The sequence below is a fragment of the Hordeum vulgare genome, chromosome 1H (genome assembly GCF_904849725.1).
Source record: "Hordeum vulgare subsp. vulgare chromosome 1H, MorexV3_pseudomolecules_assembly, whole genome shotgun sequence".
NCBI classification, from domain to species: Eukaryota; Viridiplantae; Streptophyta; class Magnoliopsida; order Poales; family Poaceae; genus Hordeum; species Hordeum vulgare.
In genome coordinates, this window is record NC_058518.1 from 487,130,040 (window position 1) to 487,152,493 (window position 22,454).

Sequence of the window (22,454 nt, forward strand, 5' to 3'; positions counted from 1 at the left end):
CAGTCGGTCAGTTTCAGTCTTCTGGCCTGCCATGTTGTGTACATCAAGTGAACTTGTATATAGCCATTTTCCAGTCAGTCAGTTTCAGTATTCTGCCCTGCCATGTTGTGTACAGCAAAATGAACTTGTATATAGCCAAGCTGCTGAGACGACACTATGATTTAACATGTTTCTATCACCTTTGATGAATTGCAGCTTCTACTCAAACCCAAGGAATGGAGAAGAGGGTGATGGAGGCAAGATGCCCTGAGAAGAAACGCACCACTGCTTAACCAAACTATCAACAGCTTTAGAAGCCTATGAATTTCTTGGTGGAAACACTCTTGAAATGTCATCCTATCTACTACTGTGCTACAAGAATATATACACCCTAGAGCAAGGCACTCCTCGTTCACCCAAGGAAGGTGAACTACTCAGTCCCTCCTTTGCAATATAAGCGCAAGGCTTTGGTTTTCACGAATAAAGGGCATCAGGTCGCTCTCCACCGTGTCCTCGATGTTCGGCATCGACTTTGCGATGTCGTCGAGCGAAAAGGGTATGCTGCGAAGAGAGAGAGAGAGAGAGAGATGAAACAGACGGAGGTGAAAAAGGAGCAACGGTTGTCGTTCCAAAGGGGCGCAAACAATGGAATCCTTGGGGGCATGATACATACCTGGAATCATCATCCAGCAAGACTGAAAAGCTGGAGAGGCTATTTGATTCTTCATGCATGGTTGCTCTCATGCTTGATGCGAACTGCACACATCAAGGAAACCGCGCTGAAATTAACACCTCAACTAGCGAAGAACCGCGAACAGTTTTGATTAGCCTATCAACATACCTCTGCTGAAAGTACGTTTGTGCCGTTCATGTCGTCCCAGTACATACCAACTATTCTCTCTAGCTGCTGTAAGCTCAGAGCCTGGCGGGAGAGAGGGAAACGATCAAGGATACAAAGCTGAGGATTAACAAAACAAGATCCTTGCTCATAGCAAAAGGCACTTACCGGACATATATCATTGCGTATTTCTCTCCATGTCCTCATTTGCTTTCGGGAAATGACCTGATGAATAGGAAGAGCAGGAAAATAAGTCAGAGATTCAAGTTACCGGCACTTCAGTTTGTATAAGAGCCACCAAGGTTTTCTTATGATTTAAACAAGGAACACAGACCAGGAAATCGGCCGCCTGTCTTATATGCCTCAGTGCTTCCCAGGCTGAATCTGCAAGCTGTACTAAAACATTAGCTAACACCATCTGAGAATAGCCTCCATAACAATAAATAAAAGATGGTTAGCAACCTCTTGAGCAAAATCATTGCACCAATGTTTTAGTTGGGCTAATCCGGCTCTAATATGTTCCCCGTTGCTAAATGAACAGCACTCACGGCGCAGAAGGAGTCTGTTTTTTGAAAGGGAAGGAAAGTAAGCTAGAATAGCTTATACTTTGAAGTTTGAAAAAAATGTTAATGGAGGGCAAATGTATGCTTACCTGTTAAATAATTGGACGTTCACCATAGAAAACATTTGGGTTAGTAACTTGTGGACCAAAATTGTTGGAACCTGCAAAGTTTAGTGGAATTGAACACATAATTCCATAACATTGCAAACTGATATCTGGTAGAAAAAAGAATAGTGCACAGATTTTTGTATTCATTTAGGACTTACATAGTTTGCTATTAGCAGATACAAGTAGTTGCTGAGGATTTTCACAATGCCCAGCCAATGCGTGAGTTGGTTGTGTTGGCCCAAGCCACCAGCAGATGCCACTGAGGCCTTTGCTTGAGAAGTTCTTGGATCCTAAATATTTACAATGTTGACAGGTTCTCAATATGCAAAGTTTCACAGTTCATGATTGGTTTTCCGAGAGAGTGGTGGTACCTGAATGCACAGCTCAAGTAATGGATTTAGTTCCTTCTTCAATTTGTCACTTATCAACCCATACACCTTTTCAATCAGATCCACAAGCTGCTGCTTGAAGAGCAAAGCTGGATATTTTGGATCAACTTGGTGCGCTGCACCAGGTTCATCCAATAATTGACCACTGAAATAAGCAAGCCCACTATTTGATGCTTGACTAGCTTGATAAATCCTCTCGTACGACATTTTTCGTCTAGATGGAATCGAGGTTGCTGTCCTAGTGGTTCTAAAAGAGCGTTGCAGGAGAACTGATAATGTCGATAAGTTGGATAACCAATAGGCCAAGCTTCTCGTGTCATGTTGAGCCTTGAAGTAAGAGAATGTCAGTTAATATAAGAGCAATGTAGTGATTCTGGATTTCAGGTACTGGCAAATTGGCTGCATAAAGCTGTCTCATATCATGGTACAAGGCACAGGATAGATGCACTCAAGTACCATTATAGTGTAACTAAAAATAATTAACAGTGCGCTACGAACCTCTGTTGCTGAGTTTATAGCCTGTAGGATACTGTCAAAGACACCTGTCTTTGCAACTTCAAACGATCTCGATTGAAGAAGATATTGGTATATAAGAAGAGCAGCAACAGGTTTGTTCCCAGAGAAGCCAAGATGTTGGGTAATGTACTTGAGTAATAACTTCTGATCATCCTGGGGCTGCTGATGCTTAGAAGGGCAAATAAACATTTTAGCATTTTCGCAAAAATAATAATAATTAGCAAATGAGAGGGGTGGGTAGGTAAGTAAGTATCGACCAGCCTACCTGATATGCTTCACTAAGTAGTACCCTTTGCATTTTCTCCCCAGTATCATAGTCCCTGTGGATAGTCAAATCAGGGGCACTACCCTGCCATATTATTTTGACCAAAGTCATGACAGCTCAATCAAACAATAATAATAATACTAAAAACTGGCATGCAGCCATATGCTTGGTTAAACTACCATATAGTGTCTTGTTTCTGCTGGACCAAACGAGGGCCTAATTTCAGCATATGGTACGTTGCCATTTAAAATAAGACCATTTTCTGGATTTCTCTGTTGAAATGCATCTAATAAATCAGATGAGAACATTCAACAGTCATGCGAATGTAAGCTCTATTGAAGGCACATTACATGGATCATACTGATTTTAGAGTATGAAGCTTGAGATTTAGCGGTAGATGGAGTCGACACAATCGATTGCTGACGAAGAGTTTGGTTTTCTGCCTCTAAGTTAGATGATTTTCCTTCTAGCCTGTGTTGTGGATACAGTTGTTCCATCAAAAGTAATCACAAAGAAGAGCATGATTTGGACATATGAATTACCAAAGTTGAGAAAGTTATTGTTAAGGAATACCTTTGTACGGTCTCCTGAAGCTCTTCGATTTTCTTGATAAGGTCATCATTTCTATCGAGGAGGTCTTCATTTCTCCTTATTAGATCTTCATTTCTTCCACGAGCCTCAGTAAGTGCTTTCTTCACAGCATCACTTTCTTGTTTCTCCAGTACAAAGGAAGACAGTCTTGATATGGCATCTACTTGAAGCCTAATTCGTGAAGACATTAATCTCCAAAAGGGCAACATGATAACTGATAATGATGGAATTGTACTTAGAGCAATAAAACTGTAGAAAGCCAGATAGGAAGTTAAAATACTAACTTCTGCACAGTATCTTGGAGCTGGTGGGCCTTGTATTCACTGTCTCTAACTTTCTTAAATAGCTCATCATTGCTCTCCTGAGCTTCAACAAGAGACTTCCTAATTGCGTCATTTTCTTGTTTTTCAGCTCCCAAAGAAGCAACTTTCGCCGCTATGTCTTGTTCTAGCCTGTTTTTAAAGCAGGGGCAACTGTTTAATTTCATGGGTTTGACAACCAATGGAGTTAATTTTGCAAAATCCACATATGTTATATAAACTGTCACAAAATACACATTTAGGAAACAATTTCGCAGAACTCCTCATTTAAAGTCACAATGTATTGCAAAACTCCACGTTTTAGGTTTCCTGTTAGTTTGAGTGATAGAACCCAATGTTAGTTTGAGTGATATAGCCCACATGTCAGTGCCTTATTGCTCTCATCTAGGTGTAACAAAGTGACACGGTTGCTGCCACGTCAGCATCTGACATGGCTTGGGGCATGCAGTACACAAGCTAGCAGAAAAATAAGGTGTCAACTAAGGGCACCTGTACTTACTGCCCAGGTGGAGAGCACATGTTGGGTGGGGAGGTGTGTCACTCTGTTACACCTAGATGAGAACAATGAGACACTGACAGGTGGGTCCCAATAATGAAAGACTAAGATAGTGCCTTGTACCAGATAAATTTAATCGAAGGTACATACATATGTATAGTGTTCTGCAGATGTTCAATTTTTTTGTTGGTTTCACCAATTTTTATCATTAAGTCTTCATTTTTGTATTCAGTCTCAGTGAGTGCTTTCTTCAGTTCATCCTTCTCTTGTCTCTCAGATAGCAGCAAAGTGTCTTTCTCTGTATGGTCGCCAAGCCTGAATTGAACCAACAAAGAAATGGCATCACAAATATCAGCATCACATATATGAAGATGTAGTATGCATCGATATACCGAAACACAGCTTAAAGAACATAGGTGCATAAAGTACCTCTGTATGGTGCCTTGTAGAAGGTCAATTTTCTTGTCAACATCCTCAAATTTCTTTAGTAATTGCAAGTTTTTTTCTTGACTTTCTTCTTGCACCTTCATGGTTGCATTGTTTTGCTCTCGTTCTCTCAACAGTAAAGCCTCCTTTGCAGATGCATTTTCTTGAAGCCTGTGATCATGAAAGAGCTATGTAGTTAATTAGAGGGATAGAGCATAAGATGAACGATTTACTTGATAGGATCTAAGAAAGTTTCTTAAATAAGAACATACTGCCAAGAATGATTATCAACCTCTCAACAGTTAGCTGAAGCTGAAGACTATGTTTATCAGAATCCTGAATTTTCTTGATTAACTCTTCATTTCTCCCCAGAGTTTCAGTCAGAGTTTTCTTGGTCGCCTCATGTGTTTGTTTTTCTGATATCAATAAAGCATCTTTGGCAGTAGCATCTTGTTCAAGCCTGAGAACATCAAAATGAGAACTTACTATCACATTGAATAAAAAAAATTGAGAAAATATGGGACATGTATCCACCGAAGAGACCTCTTGCTGATTTCTTGGCAATGTTGTAACTCATTTACTAATTCCTTTGTTTTCTTCTGGGCACTGGCTAGTTCATCCTTGGTAGCATTGTTTTCTTGCCTTTCTGTTGCCAATAGAGAGTCTTTCTCTGCAATACATTCTTCTAGTCTATGCGGAAAAAAAGAAAAATACTGTTGGGGTCACTTAATATGGTCATATGCAATAAGGATGTACTGTGATGAGAGGTAATCGGAGAAACTGGCAAAAGACTTGAAAGGCTGTTTAAAGGTTATAAATATTTGTAAAGCAATGAAATCAAACCTGTTCACTGAATCTTCAAGCAGACTGATTTTGTTTTCTGAATCCTCGCAGCTTTTTGTTAACTCTCGGCTTCTCTTTTCAGCTTCAGCTAGTGCTTTTGTTGTGCAATCCTGATTTTGCTTTGTCTTTAACAGCAATGACTCCCTTGATGTTGCATGTTTCTCAAGTCTAATTCATTGTAAGATATGAAATGCGTGTTAGCTCATAAAGTTCAGGAAACGATCTTATAGTTTTTAGAAAGCTAAGGTCAGCTGCTAATAATTCTAAGCTAACAATAATGGGAGTGAGGCGAGAACCTCTTGACATTCTCCATCAGCTTATTTATATTTTTCTCAGACTCATCAACTTTCTTAAGCAATTCCGAATTACTCTCCTGAGATTTAGAAAGCGCTTCTTTGGTTTGACCATGCTCTTGCTTTTCTGCTACGTACAAGGCATCCCTTGTGGCTGCAGTTTCTTCAAGCCTATATCCAGTGAAGAAAAATATTGACAGTGGTTAGCTCGTACCACTGAGGGCAGGAGTAAAGTTAAAAATAATGGGTGATGCCATATTGCTATAGATCTTACGACCGAAAGTTACATAGACATATATATCACCCCTTCCAAGCAATGACCAATCCTCTAGGATTTCCTGAACAAACAGGTTCACTGCCCTCTATTATACAAACCAAGGATTCAGGGTCATGACTGTTCTTTTCCATCTTTAATACCATGTCTTAATTTTAAGCCTTTATTTTCCAAGAATATATATAAGTAGGAGTAAACTAGAAGCATCATAATGTTAAGAATGTATGATATTATGATATAATAGTCAGGTTGTTAACTGGAACTCATAATGAGATGCTGGCTACCTTGCCCGTAAATGTTCATTGTTTTCCATGTTGTGTCATTTTATTGCTATTTTTTCCACCAAAAAGATTATACATTTGCAAAAACAAATATGAATATTAGAGCTTGGATGAATGTGAGTGGTAACAGTATATTGTTAACTGAAACATCAACTGATGCCTGCATAACAGTAGAAGTATGATTACATTGAGTAATTAATGCGACGTGAGAGCTAAACCTCTTCAAAGAATCTTGAAGCATATCGTTTGTCCTATTGGCATCTGTAAACTTCTTTTGCAGTTCTTCAATTTCCTCCTTTGTTTCAGCTAACTGTGACATGATTGCAGCACCGTGTTGTTTCTCAGCCAGCAATGAAGTCTCAAATGTTCTTGCAGCTTCTTCAAGTCTGTCAAATTGTCGTTTGCCAACAAAAAAAGTCTGTTAAATTGTCAGTTGACAAGAATAATCAGCATTCACATTACTAGGATTATGATAGTCTAAAGTAGTGAGTTAAGACTTAAAGCCAGCTATTGAGTGTAATCAAGCATAGGAAACAGATCTCCAAGGAATTAGGCGATAGACCTTTCGATGTTGCTTTGAAACCTAGCACTGTCCTTTTCAGCAACTTCAGTTTTATGGGCCAATTCCTCATTTTCTTCACGAGCTTCGGCGAGTGATTTCTTGATTGCCTCACTTTCTTGCCTTTCTAAAAGCAAAGTGCCCTCTCTCTCTGTTAGGCTTTCTTCCAGCCTGTGCTCATGAAAAAGAAAAGACAAGGCTATAAGATAATGAATTAACCATCTAGTAGCCAAGAAATATCACAACAATAACAGTACTAAAAGTTGGTCACTTATAAAACTATGTAGTTGTTGGGCAAGGATTATGTCTTGCGAAACGAATATGACCTTTGCACAGTAGACTGAAGTATGTCAGATCTTCCATTAGCATCTGCAACTTGTATCAGTAGTTCTTCAATTCTCTGGTGTGCTTCACCAATTTCCCTTCTGGTTGTCTCGTTCTGTTGCTTCTCCGTCATCAGTGAAGATTCTAGTTCTGTTACATTCTCTTCAAATCTGTATCCAAAGAAAGGGAGATAGTTGTCATCCCAAACAGTAGGACTGGACGAAAGTGAATTTATTTGGTTATAGTAACTTCCTATTGTACAAAAACTACTTTTATAGACATAAAAAGGTGGCAAACGCCAGCATGTAAAAAGAATAAGAACATGTGGGAGAAACCACAGGTCTTTTGGAACTTTCTCATGAAGAATGTACACATGTCTCTTATTTGTGAATAACTGCAGCTTGAACTTATTGCTTTATTAAAAAGATGTCTGGAGAAACATGACTGTATAATAAACCAGATTGAACTTTGTGTATCCATTTCCTGATAACAGTACTAGTATTTGGTATTGGTTTGAAACAATAATGTCGGCATATGCATGAGTGTGTCACCATCCATCCATGTCTATGAAGCATATGCACATGACTCTTATATTTCAACAAACTTTATTTGGAAGCAAAAGAACCTGCTACTTAATCTACCAAGATCTAGTAGTCACCAAGCAACTAACCTTTTCACAGTATCTCTAAGCTGCTTGATGTTTTCATCTGCAACCTCGATTTTTCCATTCAGGTCTTCACATCTTTCCTGAGCAATAGCAAGATCATTCTTTGTTGCAGTGTTTTCTTCTTGTTCTCTTGATAGTAGTACCTGTCCAAGGGCACCCCATCATCCAGTCAAATATACATAACTGAATTAGGTACTTGAACACTGTACTATGTTGAAACAGGAATATATATTATAGTCATACACAGGTTTTCTTTATCCTTTTAGCCTGAAACAACTACTGCAACCACATTTGATTTCATTGAAACAATGAATGATGCAATACTTAAACCTTTCCAATTTTGTACTGTTTCAATGATACATAAGTTGAGCCTGGGGAGAAGTACCTTCATCCCCTCAACTTCATTAGTCAATATAGCGATTTTTTCTCTTTCTTGAGCTAGAGCTTCTTCAACAGCCCTTTTGGCCGATTCACTTTCCTGCATTGCTGTGGCTTCTTCTACTCGATGCTCCATCTCATGAAGGGCAGCCTGTAATTTGGAGATTTCTCCTGCTTTGTTGTTCTCTAAGTCAGCCTGAAATTAGACATATGTTTCAATAAAGCTTGACCAGATAACTCAGTAAGACGGCATCATATGTTTCCGTATCCAAGTATGCCTTGATTCAAGGGGCAGCATTTACCCTCAGTTTCATTTCCAAACCTAAACGGCTTGTTAGCTCTTCCACGTGTTCCTCAAGTTTCTCCTTCTCCACCTTCAAAGCTTCTGTATCTCTTGCAGCCTACGGAAAATATGCAAGAAAAATAAATGCCTGTACAGGTAAAATATGGAATCAACATGAACAAACAAAAAGGTACTCCCTGTCAGCCTGAAATATGAAAACGGCATGAACTAAAACCATGGATCGGAGGGAATATGATAGTTTGAGTACCATTTTAAGCTTTCTGAGTTCTCTTCTAGCGACACGTCTTCGCCACGCACACTGATAAATCAACACCGATCTCTTCAGTTTAAGATAATTTGAATTATCTCTGTGGCAACGCCATCGAGCCTGCAGGCAACAATTATCAGACTGATGGTACAACCGAAAGATGAATTGAGAAAGCTTATAGATGTAAGGAGACTAATTCTTAACTTTTATCCATAGTAAGGACTGATTATTAATTGGTCCATCATAACATATGTGTAAAATGGCTTAAATGATAACCTGCCACAAACTTTTCCCTTAAATAAAAAAGAGAGAATGAATCAATAGTCTACCTGGATATGGATAGAAGCTTTCTTTTGTTTTCTGAGAACATATTCGTTGTAAGCACCGAAAGCCCTCAATCCTGCCTGCAATGTAATGGCAGAACATCGCAGTTTACAGTAAGACTTCAAAGCAAGGTAGCAGCGGACTGTTTTCTGTATTCTCAACGCCGCATCTTGTTTTCTCAGGAATACACGTCGCTTACAAGCCAATATTACTGCAAAGGAGAAAGGAACTCTTTGTGAGTATGTGCTCCCCACATCCACCAGTGCTATACTGCTGTCAGGACTGTCTCCCACTAGATGTCATAGGTGTGACCGTACCTCTAACAATAGATTGGAAAGATACAGATGTGTTGCGTATTGCAAGGAATCTCTGTCGAGCAACATGAGTGTGATATCTACTCTGAATAACGCTAGCTGCTTTACTCCGCACTTCAGTTCTTCTAGCATCCAGTTCAGCCATCTGACCGGCTCTCAGGAACACCTTAGTTCTTCCAATCTGTAAAACAGAAATTATTTGAAATATTGTGACAAAGATCACGATTAAACTGTGTATTATATACCCTCTGAAAATGACGCATGCATATATTCCTTCCATGCAGTATCATGAAAAAAAAACATGAGCAAAAAGGGGTACACATTAGCTATACATTGCCTTGCATTCTTACCAAGAAAATATCTAAAAAATTCTTAAGTTTTACTGCCAAATGGTCTAAATCTTCATGAAAGTTTCTCAGAGAGATGTTCACAGATCTTTCTTCCCATTCTGACCTGTATCACTTGTATTTATGATCGCCTACTAAAAAGGCTTTCAGGTTCAAAATATGGTGATGGTTTTCACTAGACATTTCCCCATCATTCATCACCTCTGTCATACATGGTAACTACTCAACTAAAAACAAGCATCTCATTTTTAGTTCCCTGTCTTTCGGCAAGATGCAGATCAAATAAAAATGTGATTTGCAGAATACATAAAAAAGGATTCATTATGGTAGAAGCATACTTCACCTGATAACCCTGGAGTCCCGTTTTGTCCAAAATCTTTTGGCAGATTACTTTTTCATCGTTTCTATCGGATATCATGAAAATAGTTGTAAAAGCAGGCCACGGGTGATATAATTTGAGGCATAGGGGAACATTCGTTATTACTGTTATTATCAAACGACCTTACACACCTTTCTTTCAAAATTTCAGGAGCAAGGATGCGAAAACGTTGAAGAAAATCACGAAATAATTTCCGTGTAGGGTATCCAGCACAGCTTATTCTGATAGCTTCAAGAACACCCTGAAAGGATGAAGAATCATAAGGAGTATACAGTGGTACTCTATAAAAACATTCTTCTAATACAAAGAGACACATGTTTAAGAAACAAAAAAGTTATTGGCGAACTTTGTGATCCATGGCTTCCTTACCGAACATCGAAGTTGCTGCAGAACATTGATGTTCTCAAAAGTAGCAGGCTTAAGAAGATTATTTGGCTTAACACATCTAATGTAATGAGGTTCTGTAGAACTCAAAGTCTCCATTAGTTCGTGGAGTTGCCCCTAAGAATTTCATGGAATAATCAGATGTCAAAATCATACCAATGATTTTACATGAAAAAACAGAAGCACAATGGAGCAATGGTCTTGATTGCTTCATTATGTCTACCAAGTAATACTCATTCACTTCCTAAAATATACTTCATCCTTTTTGGGATAGGCATATGCGTCTGCTCATTATATTCAGTACGTTTGTTATTTATTTTTTGCAAAAACCAAGATGGCATTAATATTCTTTATACCTGTAACTAAATTCATAGTCAAGTAATAGAACAGCCGTTCTTGATTTTTTTTATGGTGGCAGAAGGGAGGTAGACTAAATTGAGAAGTACAGCCACTTTCAATGAAATGAAACGCAAAAATCTTTTGTGTTTTCTAAAAAAAAAATAAAAAAAAATACAGCCACCTCTTTCAAATATTTGCATGTTGATTTGATGTTCAAACCAAGGTAGTTGTATGATTGTCCAAGCTACAAATATGCAGTGATATACCACCATTATACAGTCTGCATATAAAGTGTACGAAACTATCAAAGAATTCTAAGTGCACAAAACTTAAGAGGATTAAAATAGGACTTTACCCTAAACTTAGTGCCTAAAGAACAATGAGGAAACATATACATAAGAAACAGCTAGCAGAATCACACCTTAAAGCGATTAGCGATTGATGACTTTGACGATTTTGTGTTCTCCTCTGGTACTGGTGGGAATAACCCTGATACAAAGGAGCACTTGGAAGCATTAAGCAATTCTTCATGTTCTAACACTACATAATCTCTGTTTTTGTCCAGGAAATGATCAGACTGATAGATTACCTGCAAAAGACAAAACTCAGAAAACTGAAAGGAGTATATATTCAATTAAATGCAGAAGCCAAGAGTAATGTGTTCCAAGAAAAGCTTACTTCTCCTGCGTAGTGTTGAATTGTAAATGCAGTACGAGAAAGCTTTGGTTTGCTAAACCTTTTGTTGTTCTTGAATTTCTCATACAGCTTCTGAGAAAATGATTCATGCGTGCATTTTGGGAACATACTAATGCATACAGGACAAAGAAACAAAAGAACCACAGTTAGAGGCATTAATTGGGAAATAGAAACAAGTAATGATGGTCGACTATATACAAGCTGCTGGTTTCATGTAGTGCAACAAAAGAATATTTCAAACTCACCAGGCTTCATCAAGTAGTGCAATAATTCCACCAGGTTTCTGAAAATGAAAGAGGGAGATACAAACATTGAGCTAACGATAAAAAGATGATGACACACAACTATCAAGCATACACATTCCCCGCTGACACAACACGTCAGGGCTATTTCTAAACCACTTATCTTGCACAAAATTACTGGTGCTTATGATAAGCAGCTTATCATAACAAGTTAACAACTTTGAATGACTCCAACAGGAGATCTGATTTTGATACTCTCCTGGATAGTCGGAGATGCCTCCCCTCCACCCCGCTCCGCTCCCCAGCCCCTAGCCTAGCCTAGCCCAGCCTCCTCCCGCCGCCGTCAAGCTCTGCCGGCACCCCCCGTCCCTACGCCATGGCCTTCTCCTGCTCCAGCGAGGCGAGTTCCTCCGGCCACGCGCGCCGCTGGCAGGTCTCCCTCGACGGCTCGTCCTCCGCGCGCTCCTACAACGAGGTCGCCGCCTCCCCGCGCTCCCCGGTACCGATGGCGCGCCAGCAGGCTGCTACGCTGCCCCGTGCCGACCCATCCGCCCCCCTGCGGCTGGTGTGCGCCGGGTGCCGGCCACGGCTCGCCTGGGGCCACGTTCGGAGGTGCACCAGGTGGAGCGCGACGGAGCCGCGGCCGAGGTTGACCAGGAGTGGTTCGAGCTCCCTCGGCGCAGGGACAGACTCGCCGGCGACCACTTCATCTCCGGCCCAAGCTTCTCCCTTTCGCTGCGTCCATGGTGCAAGCTCGCGCATGCTGGCTCCGGCAGGCTGGACTACCGCGTCGAGCTCGAGCTCCGCGGGATCCCCGCCCAGGCCTGGCATCTTTCCACGGCGGAGCACATCCTGGGCAGTAGCTGCTGGATTGAGAGGCTGCACCCGAGCACGCGCTCCCGCGCCGACCTCGCCACGTTCCGGCTCTCTGCCCGCACCGCAGACCCGGCCCGCATTCGCCGCCATGCCACCTTGGAGATCGTCGATTCGCACCCCTCGCGCCACCAGTCGGACGCCCCTGCCATCTCCACCCTCACGTACCCGGTGTCCATCACGCTCGCCCGTGCCGAGCTCGACACCCCGGCGCCGAGCATCCCCGCCCCTGCGGTCGACCCCGACGACGGCCAGGGCGGTGACCAGGGGCGCCGCGATGACGACCCCGCCAGGCGCGCTCGACAGCGCCGCCGTGGCCGCAAGAGGCGCTGCACCGGTTCCACCCCTGCTGGTCGCGCCGACGGCATGCAGATGGACGACCTCCCCTGGCCGCGCAACCCGCGCCCGCAGCGTTGACGGCATCGCCATAGTTGCTGGATGGGCTTCAGCCTGTGAAGTGCGGCATACGGTCACGCAGCCGCCGGCGCTCCGCCAGTTCCGTATCATTCGGCCATGGCCTGGCCTCCGCGGGGCCCATGGCACCTGTCGACCACGCCATCTCCCTGAAAAAGCACAGGGCAAAGCAGTCAAGGCTGATTTGTCCCTGATCCCCAGTCCGACAGGATCAGAAGCTGCAGAGGGGGAGCCCACCCTCGTGGCCCAGGATAGCTCACAGGACCCTATCACTGGCGCGGGCCCCAGCACGGATTCAAACCCGCCGTCGCCCGACGCGGTCGTGGATGGCATCGGGACGCCGCTTCGTGCCGAACCAACCCCCTCTGCCCAACCAGATCAGCTGATTTCCGTGGGGCCCCTCTCTTTGGACTCAGAGATTCCTGACTCCTAGGCCGCACAACATGCCACCCCAGCCGAGGCTGATCCGGCCTCTGCGCGATGGCCTACCTCCAACCGGTACACCCCTGGCACTGGTTCCGAGCCTTCTGCGCCCCACGCGGATGATGAGACCCTGGTCGGGTCGAAGGAGGGCGCGATGACGGCGGACTTTGCCAGCCCCGTCCCCCCACCCTCGCCTGATGCGGTCGCGCCCACCACTCCCGTGGCTGCGACCCAAAACAATTCGGAGCCCGCCCCACTCCTTGCAGATGCGCCCATCAGCCCTCAGGTTGTGCCCTACCTGGGCCATACCCCCACGGGCCGCTTCGCTTCCCCGCCGATCACCATGCTACGATCGCGCCATCGGAGACCTGCTGCGACGTGGACATTGGGAGAATTCCTCCCCACCCCAGGAAAGCGCCCGCACCGGCCGGTGCTCAACTTCTCTCCGCGCCGGGGCCGTTCCGCGTCCTCCTCCGCGGGGGCTGCCTCCAAGACCGCTGCACCACCCACGGCTGAGCGTCGGGCGCAGGTGCAGGTCCTCCGCACACTTGGCATCGTGGGCGTCAACCAGCAGATCACCGCTGCCGAGATGCGGGCCTACGACGGCATCTTCGCTGCACCCATCCCCCGGTCTGTGCTCGCTGCGATCGCACCGCTGGTCGATCGCGAGCTGCCTCCCCTCCCGGGATCGGCGCCGACGACGACCACGGCGGACGGCGGCCCCATTGCGGCCTAATCGCTGTGTGCAGCATGCTGTCGAACGTGATCCCATGAATTACGACCTCAAAATTGTAATCTGGAACGCCTGCGGCCTGAACGCGCGCGCTCGTCGTTCGGCCATTCGCTCGCTGATTTGTACCACCGAGGCCTCCATTGTATGCATTCAAGAAACGAAAATGGAGTTGATCTGCTCGTCGACAGTCCTTGAGACGCTTGGTTCCGAGTTCGGAATACGTCTATTTGTCGGCTGCCGGCACCCGCGGTGGCATACTCTTGGCTTGGAAGAGCCGGTCCATCGCCCTTTCCGACCAGTCGTTCACCACGAACACGCTCTCAGCCAAAGTTGCCACGCCCGACGCCGCCCACTGGTGGCTTACCGTCGTATACGGACCCCAGGCCGATGCGGCGAAGATCGCCTTCCTGCAAGAGCTGCGCGACGTGCGCGCTGCCTGCCCTGGACCTTGGATGCTATGCGGGGACTTCAACCTGATCTATCGCGTGGAGGACAAGAACAACCGCAACCTCAACCGCCGCATGATGGGCAAGTTTCGCCGCCTGATCGATGACCTCGCGCTCAAAGAGGTATACCTTAACGGCCGCCGTTACACGTGGTCGAACGAGCAATCGCCGCCAACGCTCGTGCGCCTCGACCGCGTCCTATGCACCTCGGACTGGGAAGAGCTGCATGGGGAGTGCCACCTCCGCTGCCTCGCGTCCGTCGTCTCCGACCAGAGCCCTCTGCTACTGGACTGCTGCCCCCTGCCACGCGCTCACCACCGATTCCACTTCGAGCAGTTCTGGCTCTGCCTGGATGGCTTCCAGGACGTGGTGACCATGGCTTGGAGCTCCGTTACTCACGGCGATCCCTTCAAGCGCATGGTGCTACGCCTCCAGGCCACTGCTAGCGCACTTACTAGCTAGAGCGCTCGCTCGGTCGGAGGCGTCCGCCTCAAGCTCGCGATCGCGCGGGAGCTGATCTCCAAATTCGACAAGGCGCAAGAGGACCGGGCCCTCTCCCCCGACGAGCGCTGGCTGCGCTCCCAGTTGAAGATATCCTACCTCGGGCTTGCCTCGCTCGAGCGCACCATTGCCCGCCAGCGAGCGCGGGTTACCTCGTTGAAGGACGGAGACGCCAACACCTACTTCTTCCACCGCCAGAGCACCCACCGCAGGCAGAAGACATGATTCACAACATCAGCGTCGACGGTCGCGCGATTTCTAGCCACGACAACATGGTGGACGCGGCCTTCTCACACTTTGATGGCCTACTTGGCACCGCCTCGACCGCGAGTGCTCGCTCCACCTTGACAAGCTCATCGCGCCCGCCGACGACCTCCTCGTCCTCGAGGAGCCGTTCGCCGTCGAGGAAATCTGGCACGCTGTACAGCGACTGCCCGCGCACAAGGCGCCGGGCCCCGACGGCTTCACTGCAGAATTTCTGCGCGCTTGCTGGCCCACGGTGCGGCAAGACTTGGTGGATGTCTTCCAGCAGCTCTACGACATGCGCGGCCGAGGTTTCGCCCGCCTTAACCAGGCGCTGCTCACCTTGCTCCCCAAGCGTGCCGACGCCGCCACCTTCGGGGACTACAGGCCGATCAGCCTTATCCATCTCGTCGCCAAGGTGTTTGCCAAAGTGCTCGCTCTCCGCCTTGGCCCACAGCTGGATCGCCTCGTCAGCCCGAACCAGAATGCATTCATCCCCGGGCGCAGCCTTCATGACAACTTCGCCCTCGTCAAGCAATCTGCGCGGCTACTCCATCATCTCAAAGCCCCACGTGCCCTCCTTAAGTTGGACCTGACGAAGGCATTTGACTCGATCTCCTGGCCTTTCGTCTTCGAGGTGCTGCAGCGCTACGGCTTTGGTACTCGCTTCCGAGCATGGATGGCCATCCTGCTATCTTCAGCAAGCACTAGGGTGCTGCTCAATGGCGACCCCCCCCCCCATTTGGCATCGTCGAGGCTTCCGGCAGGGTGACCCGCTGTCCCCGCAGCTCATCGTCCTCGACGTCGACGTCCTCGGTCGGCTCGTCAACCGGGCCACCTCGCTGGGTATATTGCAGCAGCTCCACCCGCGGCGCACGGTACCAGCGATCTCTCTGTACGCAGACGATGTCGTGCTGTTCTGCCATCCATCGCCGACCGAGATCACCACAGTCAAGGGTATCCTGCACCTCTTCGGCCGCGCCTCCGGACTCCACGTCAACTTCGCCAAGAGCACGGCGACCCTCTTTCGCTGCGACGAGGATGCGGCAACCGCTGCAGTACAGCTGCTCGGCTGTCCCATCGCCGAGCTCCCGGTCACCTACCTGGGAATTCCACTCACGATCCGGCGACCGACGGCGGCGCAGCTGCAGCCCCTGGTGGACAAGGTGCAGGGCCAACTGCCGTCTTGGAAGGCCTGGCTCATGAACAAGGTTGGTCGCCTCGCGATGGTGAAATCCGTCCTCTGCGCAGTCCCCGTTCACCAACTGCTCGTATTTGCACCGCCCAAGAAAACCATCAAGCAACTAGAGAAGATTGAGCGTGGCTTCTTGTGGGCTGGCCGTGAGGCTGCCAATGGGGGCAACTGTCATGTAAATTGGCAGCGAACTTGCCGCCCCATCGAACTTGGAGGCCTTGGCATCCCGGACCTCGAGCGCACCGGGTTGGCTCTCCGCCTGCGATGGCTATGGTTCAGTCGCACCGACCAGAACAGAGCATGGAGTGGGCTCGACCTGCAGTTCTCGGCGGATGAACGTGCCCTGTTCTTCACCTGCACCACGATGTCCCTGGGGAACGGCCTCTCGGCCCTCTTCTGGGACGACCGCTGGATCGGCGGCCGATCCGTCGGCGAGATAGCACCGCGGCTCCTCGCCTGCATCCTCACGCGCAAGAGGAAGGCGCGGACCGTCGCGAAGGGGCTCAATGCCAATGCTTGGGCTCGCGACATCGAGGGCACTCTCGGCGTCCACGAGATTGGCCAGTACATCTGCCTCTGGAACGCCATTGAGCACACCATCCTGCTCAACACGCCCGACCAGCTCACCTGGAAGTGGACCAGGAATGGATCGTACTCTGCCAAGTCCTGCTACAAGGCTACCTTCCAGGGATCCATCCCCAACGCCTCCTGAAAGCTCATATGGAAGAGCTGGGCACCACTCCGGGTGCGCTTCTTCCATTGGCTTGCTGACCAGGATAGATGCTGGACCTCCGATCGCCTAGCTCGTCGTGGGCTGCAGCACCACAACCCTTGCCTCTTGTGCTGCCAGGACCCCGAGACGATGGACCACTTGCTCCTCCGCTGCCCCTTCTCCAGGCAGGTATGGCAAGACGTCATCGCCTGGCTCCGCTTGCCGTGCACAGCCCCCAGCCACGAGCCTTCCCTTCTTGCCTGGTGGCATCGCGTCAAGCGGAGTATGCCGCAGCCCATGCGCAAAGGCTTCGCCTCCGTGACCCTGCTGACCCCGTGGATGATTTGTAAGCACCGCAACAGCTGCGTGTTCGAGGGCACCCAACCCTCGGTGAACGACCTGGTTACGAGGATCAAAGACGAAGCGTCCCTCTGGACAAAGGCAGGAGCGGCTGGTCTCCGCGTCATCTTCCCCCAGACCTGGGATGTACACTAGCTATAGGTTTTCCATTACCAGTAATGCCCCTCCTAGGAGGATTGTAACATAAACTCTACCTTTTCAATACAAAGAAACGCATGTATCTTACTGCGTTTTCTCGAAAAAATGACTCCAACAGACAACATCTCCAAACCTCGAAATCAGAGTACAGTAGCAGTGTTCGATTATTTGGTACTTAAACTGACACTTGGTAAGAAAAAAATTATGTTTATGCCCACATTATTTCACTAAACACCAAATAGCCATTCTATAGGTCAAACAGTATCAGACTACTTGACGAATACATCTTAAAACTAGTATTTTAGCTTGCTGACAACGACCATTACGAGACTGCAACACATGATATAAAGGCTAGTTAAGCACCCTAAATAAAACAAATGCCATATATGCACATACCCTCTCAATCAAGTCCAGCACATCTTGGTTGTCAACGAATTCTATGTAACTCCAGTCGATATTCTCTCGGTTATACTCTTCCTGCTCCATTTTGAAGACATTCTGCAAAGACAACACTACCTAATTTACCAAACACTAGAAGCAAAGATAAGCCTACCGTCATAACTTCCAAGCATGTGTTCCACTTCCATATCTACCTGATTGAAATGCTGTTGGAGTTTTTCGTTGGTGAAATTGATACATAATTGCTCAAAGCTGTTTCCATCAGAGAATTACAACATGAGACTTCTATAAATGGTCTTCAATGGAATATATTGGAATCAGTCTTTTGCTAAGAATTTACCTGTTAGTCTTGAAACTTTCAAAACCATATATATCAAGCACCCCAATCAAACGTGCTGAGTGTGCATCTTGTCCTATCGACGCATTTAGCCTATTTACAAGCCTGCATAAGGTACAACCATATGTACTCACAAAGACCGATACGTAAGGCAGGAATGAATTACAGTGCCATATTCATTACCAGTCAAATAATCGGCAATATATTTGTTTTGCTAAGCCATCCCTACTAACAGTAGCAGAATTATGATCAACTGTTGTGGTAATCACTCCTTCTGGCGTATTTATTTTCCTCTTTATCAGTGCATTCTCCAGCTTCTCACGGTCACACCTGTAAGAAGAATTCCACAATGTATAGAGTATGAATGTTGCTTGTAACAATTATAGAACAACAGGGTAGATATTAGGCATACATCAAGAGCTCTGCTGCTGCATTCAGATGGAACCTAGCTTTCTCATCCTTTACTACAGATGAATCTACATCTCTTCCTTTAACAAAATTGATGTTCCCAAGGTGAAGCACAGCAGCAACAACCCGAAATGTAGCTTCCTGCGTTATAAAGTATGTTATTTGAAGAGGTCACATAGATATCCACGTAGAATATCAATTATTCATAAGGGGAAAACCTGTTCCTGCTCAGTTATGCCAACTGTATTCATCGCACTTCTTGTTGCAACATACTCCTCAGCATCACTAATTCCATCAACTTTAATGCAAGAAGATTGGTTGAGATAGTGAAACGATGAAGGGTCATCCAGCTTATACCTTTTAATGTCCTGCCATTAGGGTTTGATTATGAAAAGATGTTGCAGAGACTCAGCTGATCAGTCACATTGAGTTAGGAAAAATACCTCCGATGGTGCTGAACACAGGAAGTAAAAACAGTGATAGTTCCTCTCTGGGCTATTGATTTGGCAAACACGAGATCGTTCAAGCAAATATGTCCTAATGGCTGCGCCAGATATCTTTCCACTCTGGTCAAATTGGATTTCAACAAATTTTCCAAATCGACTTCACCATGTTGGCCAAAATGCAAACAGGTCAGTAAGCAAATAGTACGAGTGAAAACTCAAACTGGCAGTGTAAAAACAAACCTTGAGTTGTTGTTCCGAACAGTTTTTGCATTGCCAAATGCTTCCAGGACTGGATTTGACTGCGATGAAGCAAAATTAGATACAGGAGATTAGTTACAGGTGAAACTACATATGACATATAACTTTAACGCCTTCACTGCATGTTGAACAGGAGGAATACTACCATAAGCAACAAGAAAACTCACTTCTAAAACTTGTTGTTCAACGGTCCTCCCTCCAGTTTTAGATCTTCCACCCAAAAATGCAAGATATCTCATAAGCAGCTTTGTGGTTTCAGTTTTACCAGCACCACTTTCACCACTCACTAAAATGGAGTTGCTCTTTCCCTCATTCATCATTTGCCTGTTTCCTTATTCAAAACAATGTCACAAGAGGTACCATCAATATTGGCACTGCCCACACAGTATTTATGTTAAAAATATTATCCATCAATATTAGTATAGGCATTCACCTGTAAGAAACATCAGCGATTGCAAATACATGAGGATCAAGCTCACCAAAATTTGCACCTTTGTACTTCTCCATAGTATTGGGTTCAGCAATATGAGGCAGCCTTTGGAATGGATTTATTGCAATCAAAATATTGCCAGTATAGGTCTGGAACGCAAACAAAAAGTACATTAGAAAAGTTAAACCCATTTACTTTTGAACATTTCTCTCATGATACAAGTGAACAACAAATACTTACGTAAATAATATTTTTGGCATATCGGACAGCGAGATTGTCCAAAACACCAGGCTCATGTAAGTATGATAATCGTGTCATGTCATCAATTCCATCAGATAGAATTTCTGTGTCCTTCGGATGAATGTTTGATATGCTCGCAGTAACCTGGTCTCGCGAAATTAAAGTTTTCAGGACCAGAAGCATATTAATATATATCATAATACCAAACTGTAATTTAAAGGGCACAGATATGTATTATAACTGTTTTAGGTGTGTACAGATATTTGTATTATAAGTTTATAACTCTTATAATAGTTACTGTAGGTACAAGGATGTCTAAAACAGCTATAATACCTAAAAAACAATGAGTGTGTTAGGCAATAAAACTAGAAATGTAGGCCATCGTGAACAAGAAAAGGGCACATTTCGACAATACAGAGAATCATTTCTGATGCATGTAGTTTGTAACTGACATGAGCCACCCGCCACACTTACCGTCTTTCCATTGGTAGTGCGGACATGGGCATTTCGGCCTTCAATTCGGAAGACCTCCCCGTCAATCCAAGCTAAATCTTTATCCTCCAGCCATACATGGGAGCCTACAACGATGTTTAATGTTGCAGCCTGCACATGTGGCGAGTAGGAGAGAAAAAACAAGTCAGAAAAAATCCTACTAGCTTATAGGTGAATGTATTGGCAAGAAAGCTCAAAACACCATTAGGGGCACTGCGCACAGCTTATGAAAAGCAAGATAACACGAGACATGGGTGATTATTGAACTTGGCTTTCTGTGTGCAGTAAACCTAAGAATGGCCCGTCAAATGATGGAACTGAACTGAACACACTCAATCTGGAAACATTCAGTACTCTAACAACGTTATCATGAAGAGAAAACAGTAGCTCTCGACCTTTATCTTGACTGCTCGCTGTTTGCAAGACAATTATATGAAGTGTGCCACGAATGTACCACACTAGATTTCAGCTAAAACTCTGTCCAACATGCTTAAGTACATCCTAACATGATAATAACTACTGTAGAAGTGAAAATCTTGTCACTTCTAAATTTGCAGTTACAAGCAAAAGGAACCTAGTGTTAATAAACTAAAAGTGCATTTTAGCATACAACCCTGCTTCCTGCAGCTTCAAACTATCTCCTACGAATCAAACACTTCAGTTATCCAACAAGGAAAAATAGGTCCGTTCATCGAGCCCACAGCACGAAGCATAAATCATAATTGATTCGGTCTCCCGTGCATCAAACCACCCCACAACCGAACCCCTGGCCTTGGCGTATGGGACATGAGTGCACTGAGTTTTAATCGCACCATTACCACGCAATTCCAGCCCAATAAACATACACGACGATGCAGGACTGCGGGAAGCGAGGCGCGCACGCCGTGAATACTGAATTAATATAGCACCAAACCGAAACATAACAAGGGAATGTCTGTCACCGTCAGACATTGGTCAGACAGCAAGAGAGCAAACCACTCACCATGGGGTCAGGCGCGGGAGAGGCGGAATGCTACGATCGGTGGGGGGAGAATGGAGCCGCCGTCGTGGGTGTCGCAGCCTACGGCGGCGGCTGTGTCTCCCTCCCTTGGGCCGCTCGCCGGTGGCCTCGCGGCCGCGGAGGCGGAGGGAACAGCCCGAGCCCGGTGCGTTCCGCGTGGATCGAGCGCGCGCGTGCGGGGAGACGCGCGATGCCGGCACCGGCGGTGAGCGCGCGGGCGGGCGGAGGGAGGCGAGCCGGAGGGGGAGCGGGAGCGTGAGGCGCGAACCAGAGGCGAGGCGAATCCCATCTATTTTTGGCACCATGGGGGGGGGGGGGGGGGGGGGGGAGGTGGAGGGAGAGGAGGAGGAGGAGGAGGAGGGAGTCTGGTCGCCCGGGCGAACGTGCGATTCTGGGAGGGGCGCGCCCGCCACCAATGGCGCCTTCGCCAAAGGGAGGAGGGGGTGGGGGGAGCGGCGCCCATGGTGCTCGGCGCGTGTGCACTGTGGCACTGTGACGGGAACGAACCAAGGGAACGGGACGCACCAAGTTTGAAATGTTGTGTGTAGCTTGAGAGATCCGACGGTCCAGCAAGTATGATTTCGAATTGGCATTCATTGACAACGAACAAGGAAAAAACTTGCAAGAAATTATCATTTGCACGATAAAACATTTTTTCTCCGAAACGCATAAAGTTATATATTATAACTATCGCATGTCCTTACAAACACACTCATACAAA

The 22,454-nt window shown here is 46.2% G+C and overlaps 1 protein-coding gene across 4 annotated transcripts; it reads right to left on the reverse strand.

Annotated features, from left to right (window-relative positions):
* Positions 1-110: 110 nt before the first annotated feature.
* On the reverse strand, positions 111-21,875 carry LOC123448322 (myosin-5-like). 4 transcript variants are annotated; one of them, XM_045125179.1, is made up of 49 exons: positions 21,716-21,875; positions 20,716-20,844; positions 20,242-20,385; positions 20,005-20,150; positions 19,739-19,895; positions 19,554-19,612; positions 19,311-19,470; positions 19,086-19,235; positions 18,872-19,008; positions 18,643-18,789; positions 18,463-18,564; positions 18,317-18,374; positions 18,120-18,221; positions 11,689-11,726; positions 11,426-11,552; positions 11,169-11,336; positions 10,394-10,525; positions 10,156-10,265; positions 9,989-10,049; positions 9,302-9,479; positions 8,990-9,195; positions 8,661-8,780; positions 8,412-8,510; positions 8,117-8,305; positions 7,735-7,874; positions 7,067-7,234; positions 6,744-6,911; positions 6,400-6,567; positions 5,630-5,797; positions 5,334-5,501; positions 5,034-5,180; positions 4,783-4,950; positions 4,494-4,661; positions 4,215-4,379; positions 3,533-3,700; positions 3,231-3,419; positions 3,008-3,128; positions 2,837-2,929; positions 2,658-2,741; positions 2,375-2,554; positions 1,859-2,203; positions 1,646-1,777; positions 1,470-1,540; positions 1,280-1,379; positions 1,152-1,208; positions 986-1,042; positions 821-901; positions 653-735; positions 111-540 (listed from the first exon to the last, which is right to left on the reverse strand). In XM_045125179.1, exons 1-49 carry the CDS (start codon positions 21,716-21,718, stop codon positions 414-416), a joined length of 6,438 nt encoding a protein of 2,145 aa, XP_044981114.1. In that variant the 5' UTR covers positions 21,719-21,875; the 3' UTR covers positions 111-413. The 4 variants fall into 4 exon arrangements, with proteins under 4 accessions (XP_044981114.1, XP_044981099.1, XP_044981103.1 ...); XM_045125164.1 differs by having other exon boundaries at positions 2,375-2,560; XM_045125168.1 differs by lacking the exon at positions 10,394-10,525 and having other exon boundaries at positions 2,375-2,560; positions 21,716-21,874.
* Between the last annotated feature and the right edge of the window lie 579 nt (positions 21,876-22,454).

Excerpts from the sequence above, each read along its gene's own strand:
- LOC123448322 (XM_045125164.1), bottom strand. Across the intron at positions 18,565-18,642 it reads TATTGCCGATTATTTGACTG|GCTTGTAAATAGGCTAAATG; the intron begins GTAATGAATATG and ends TACCTTATGCAG. Across the intron at positions 9,480-9,988 it reads CGGGACTCCAGGGTTATCAG|ATTGGAAGAACTAAGGTGTT; the intron begins GTGAAGTATGCT and ends TCTGTTTTACAG.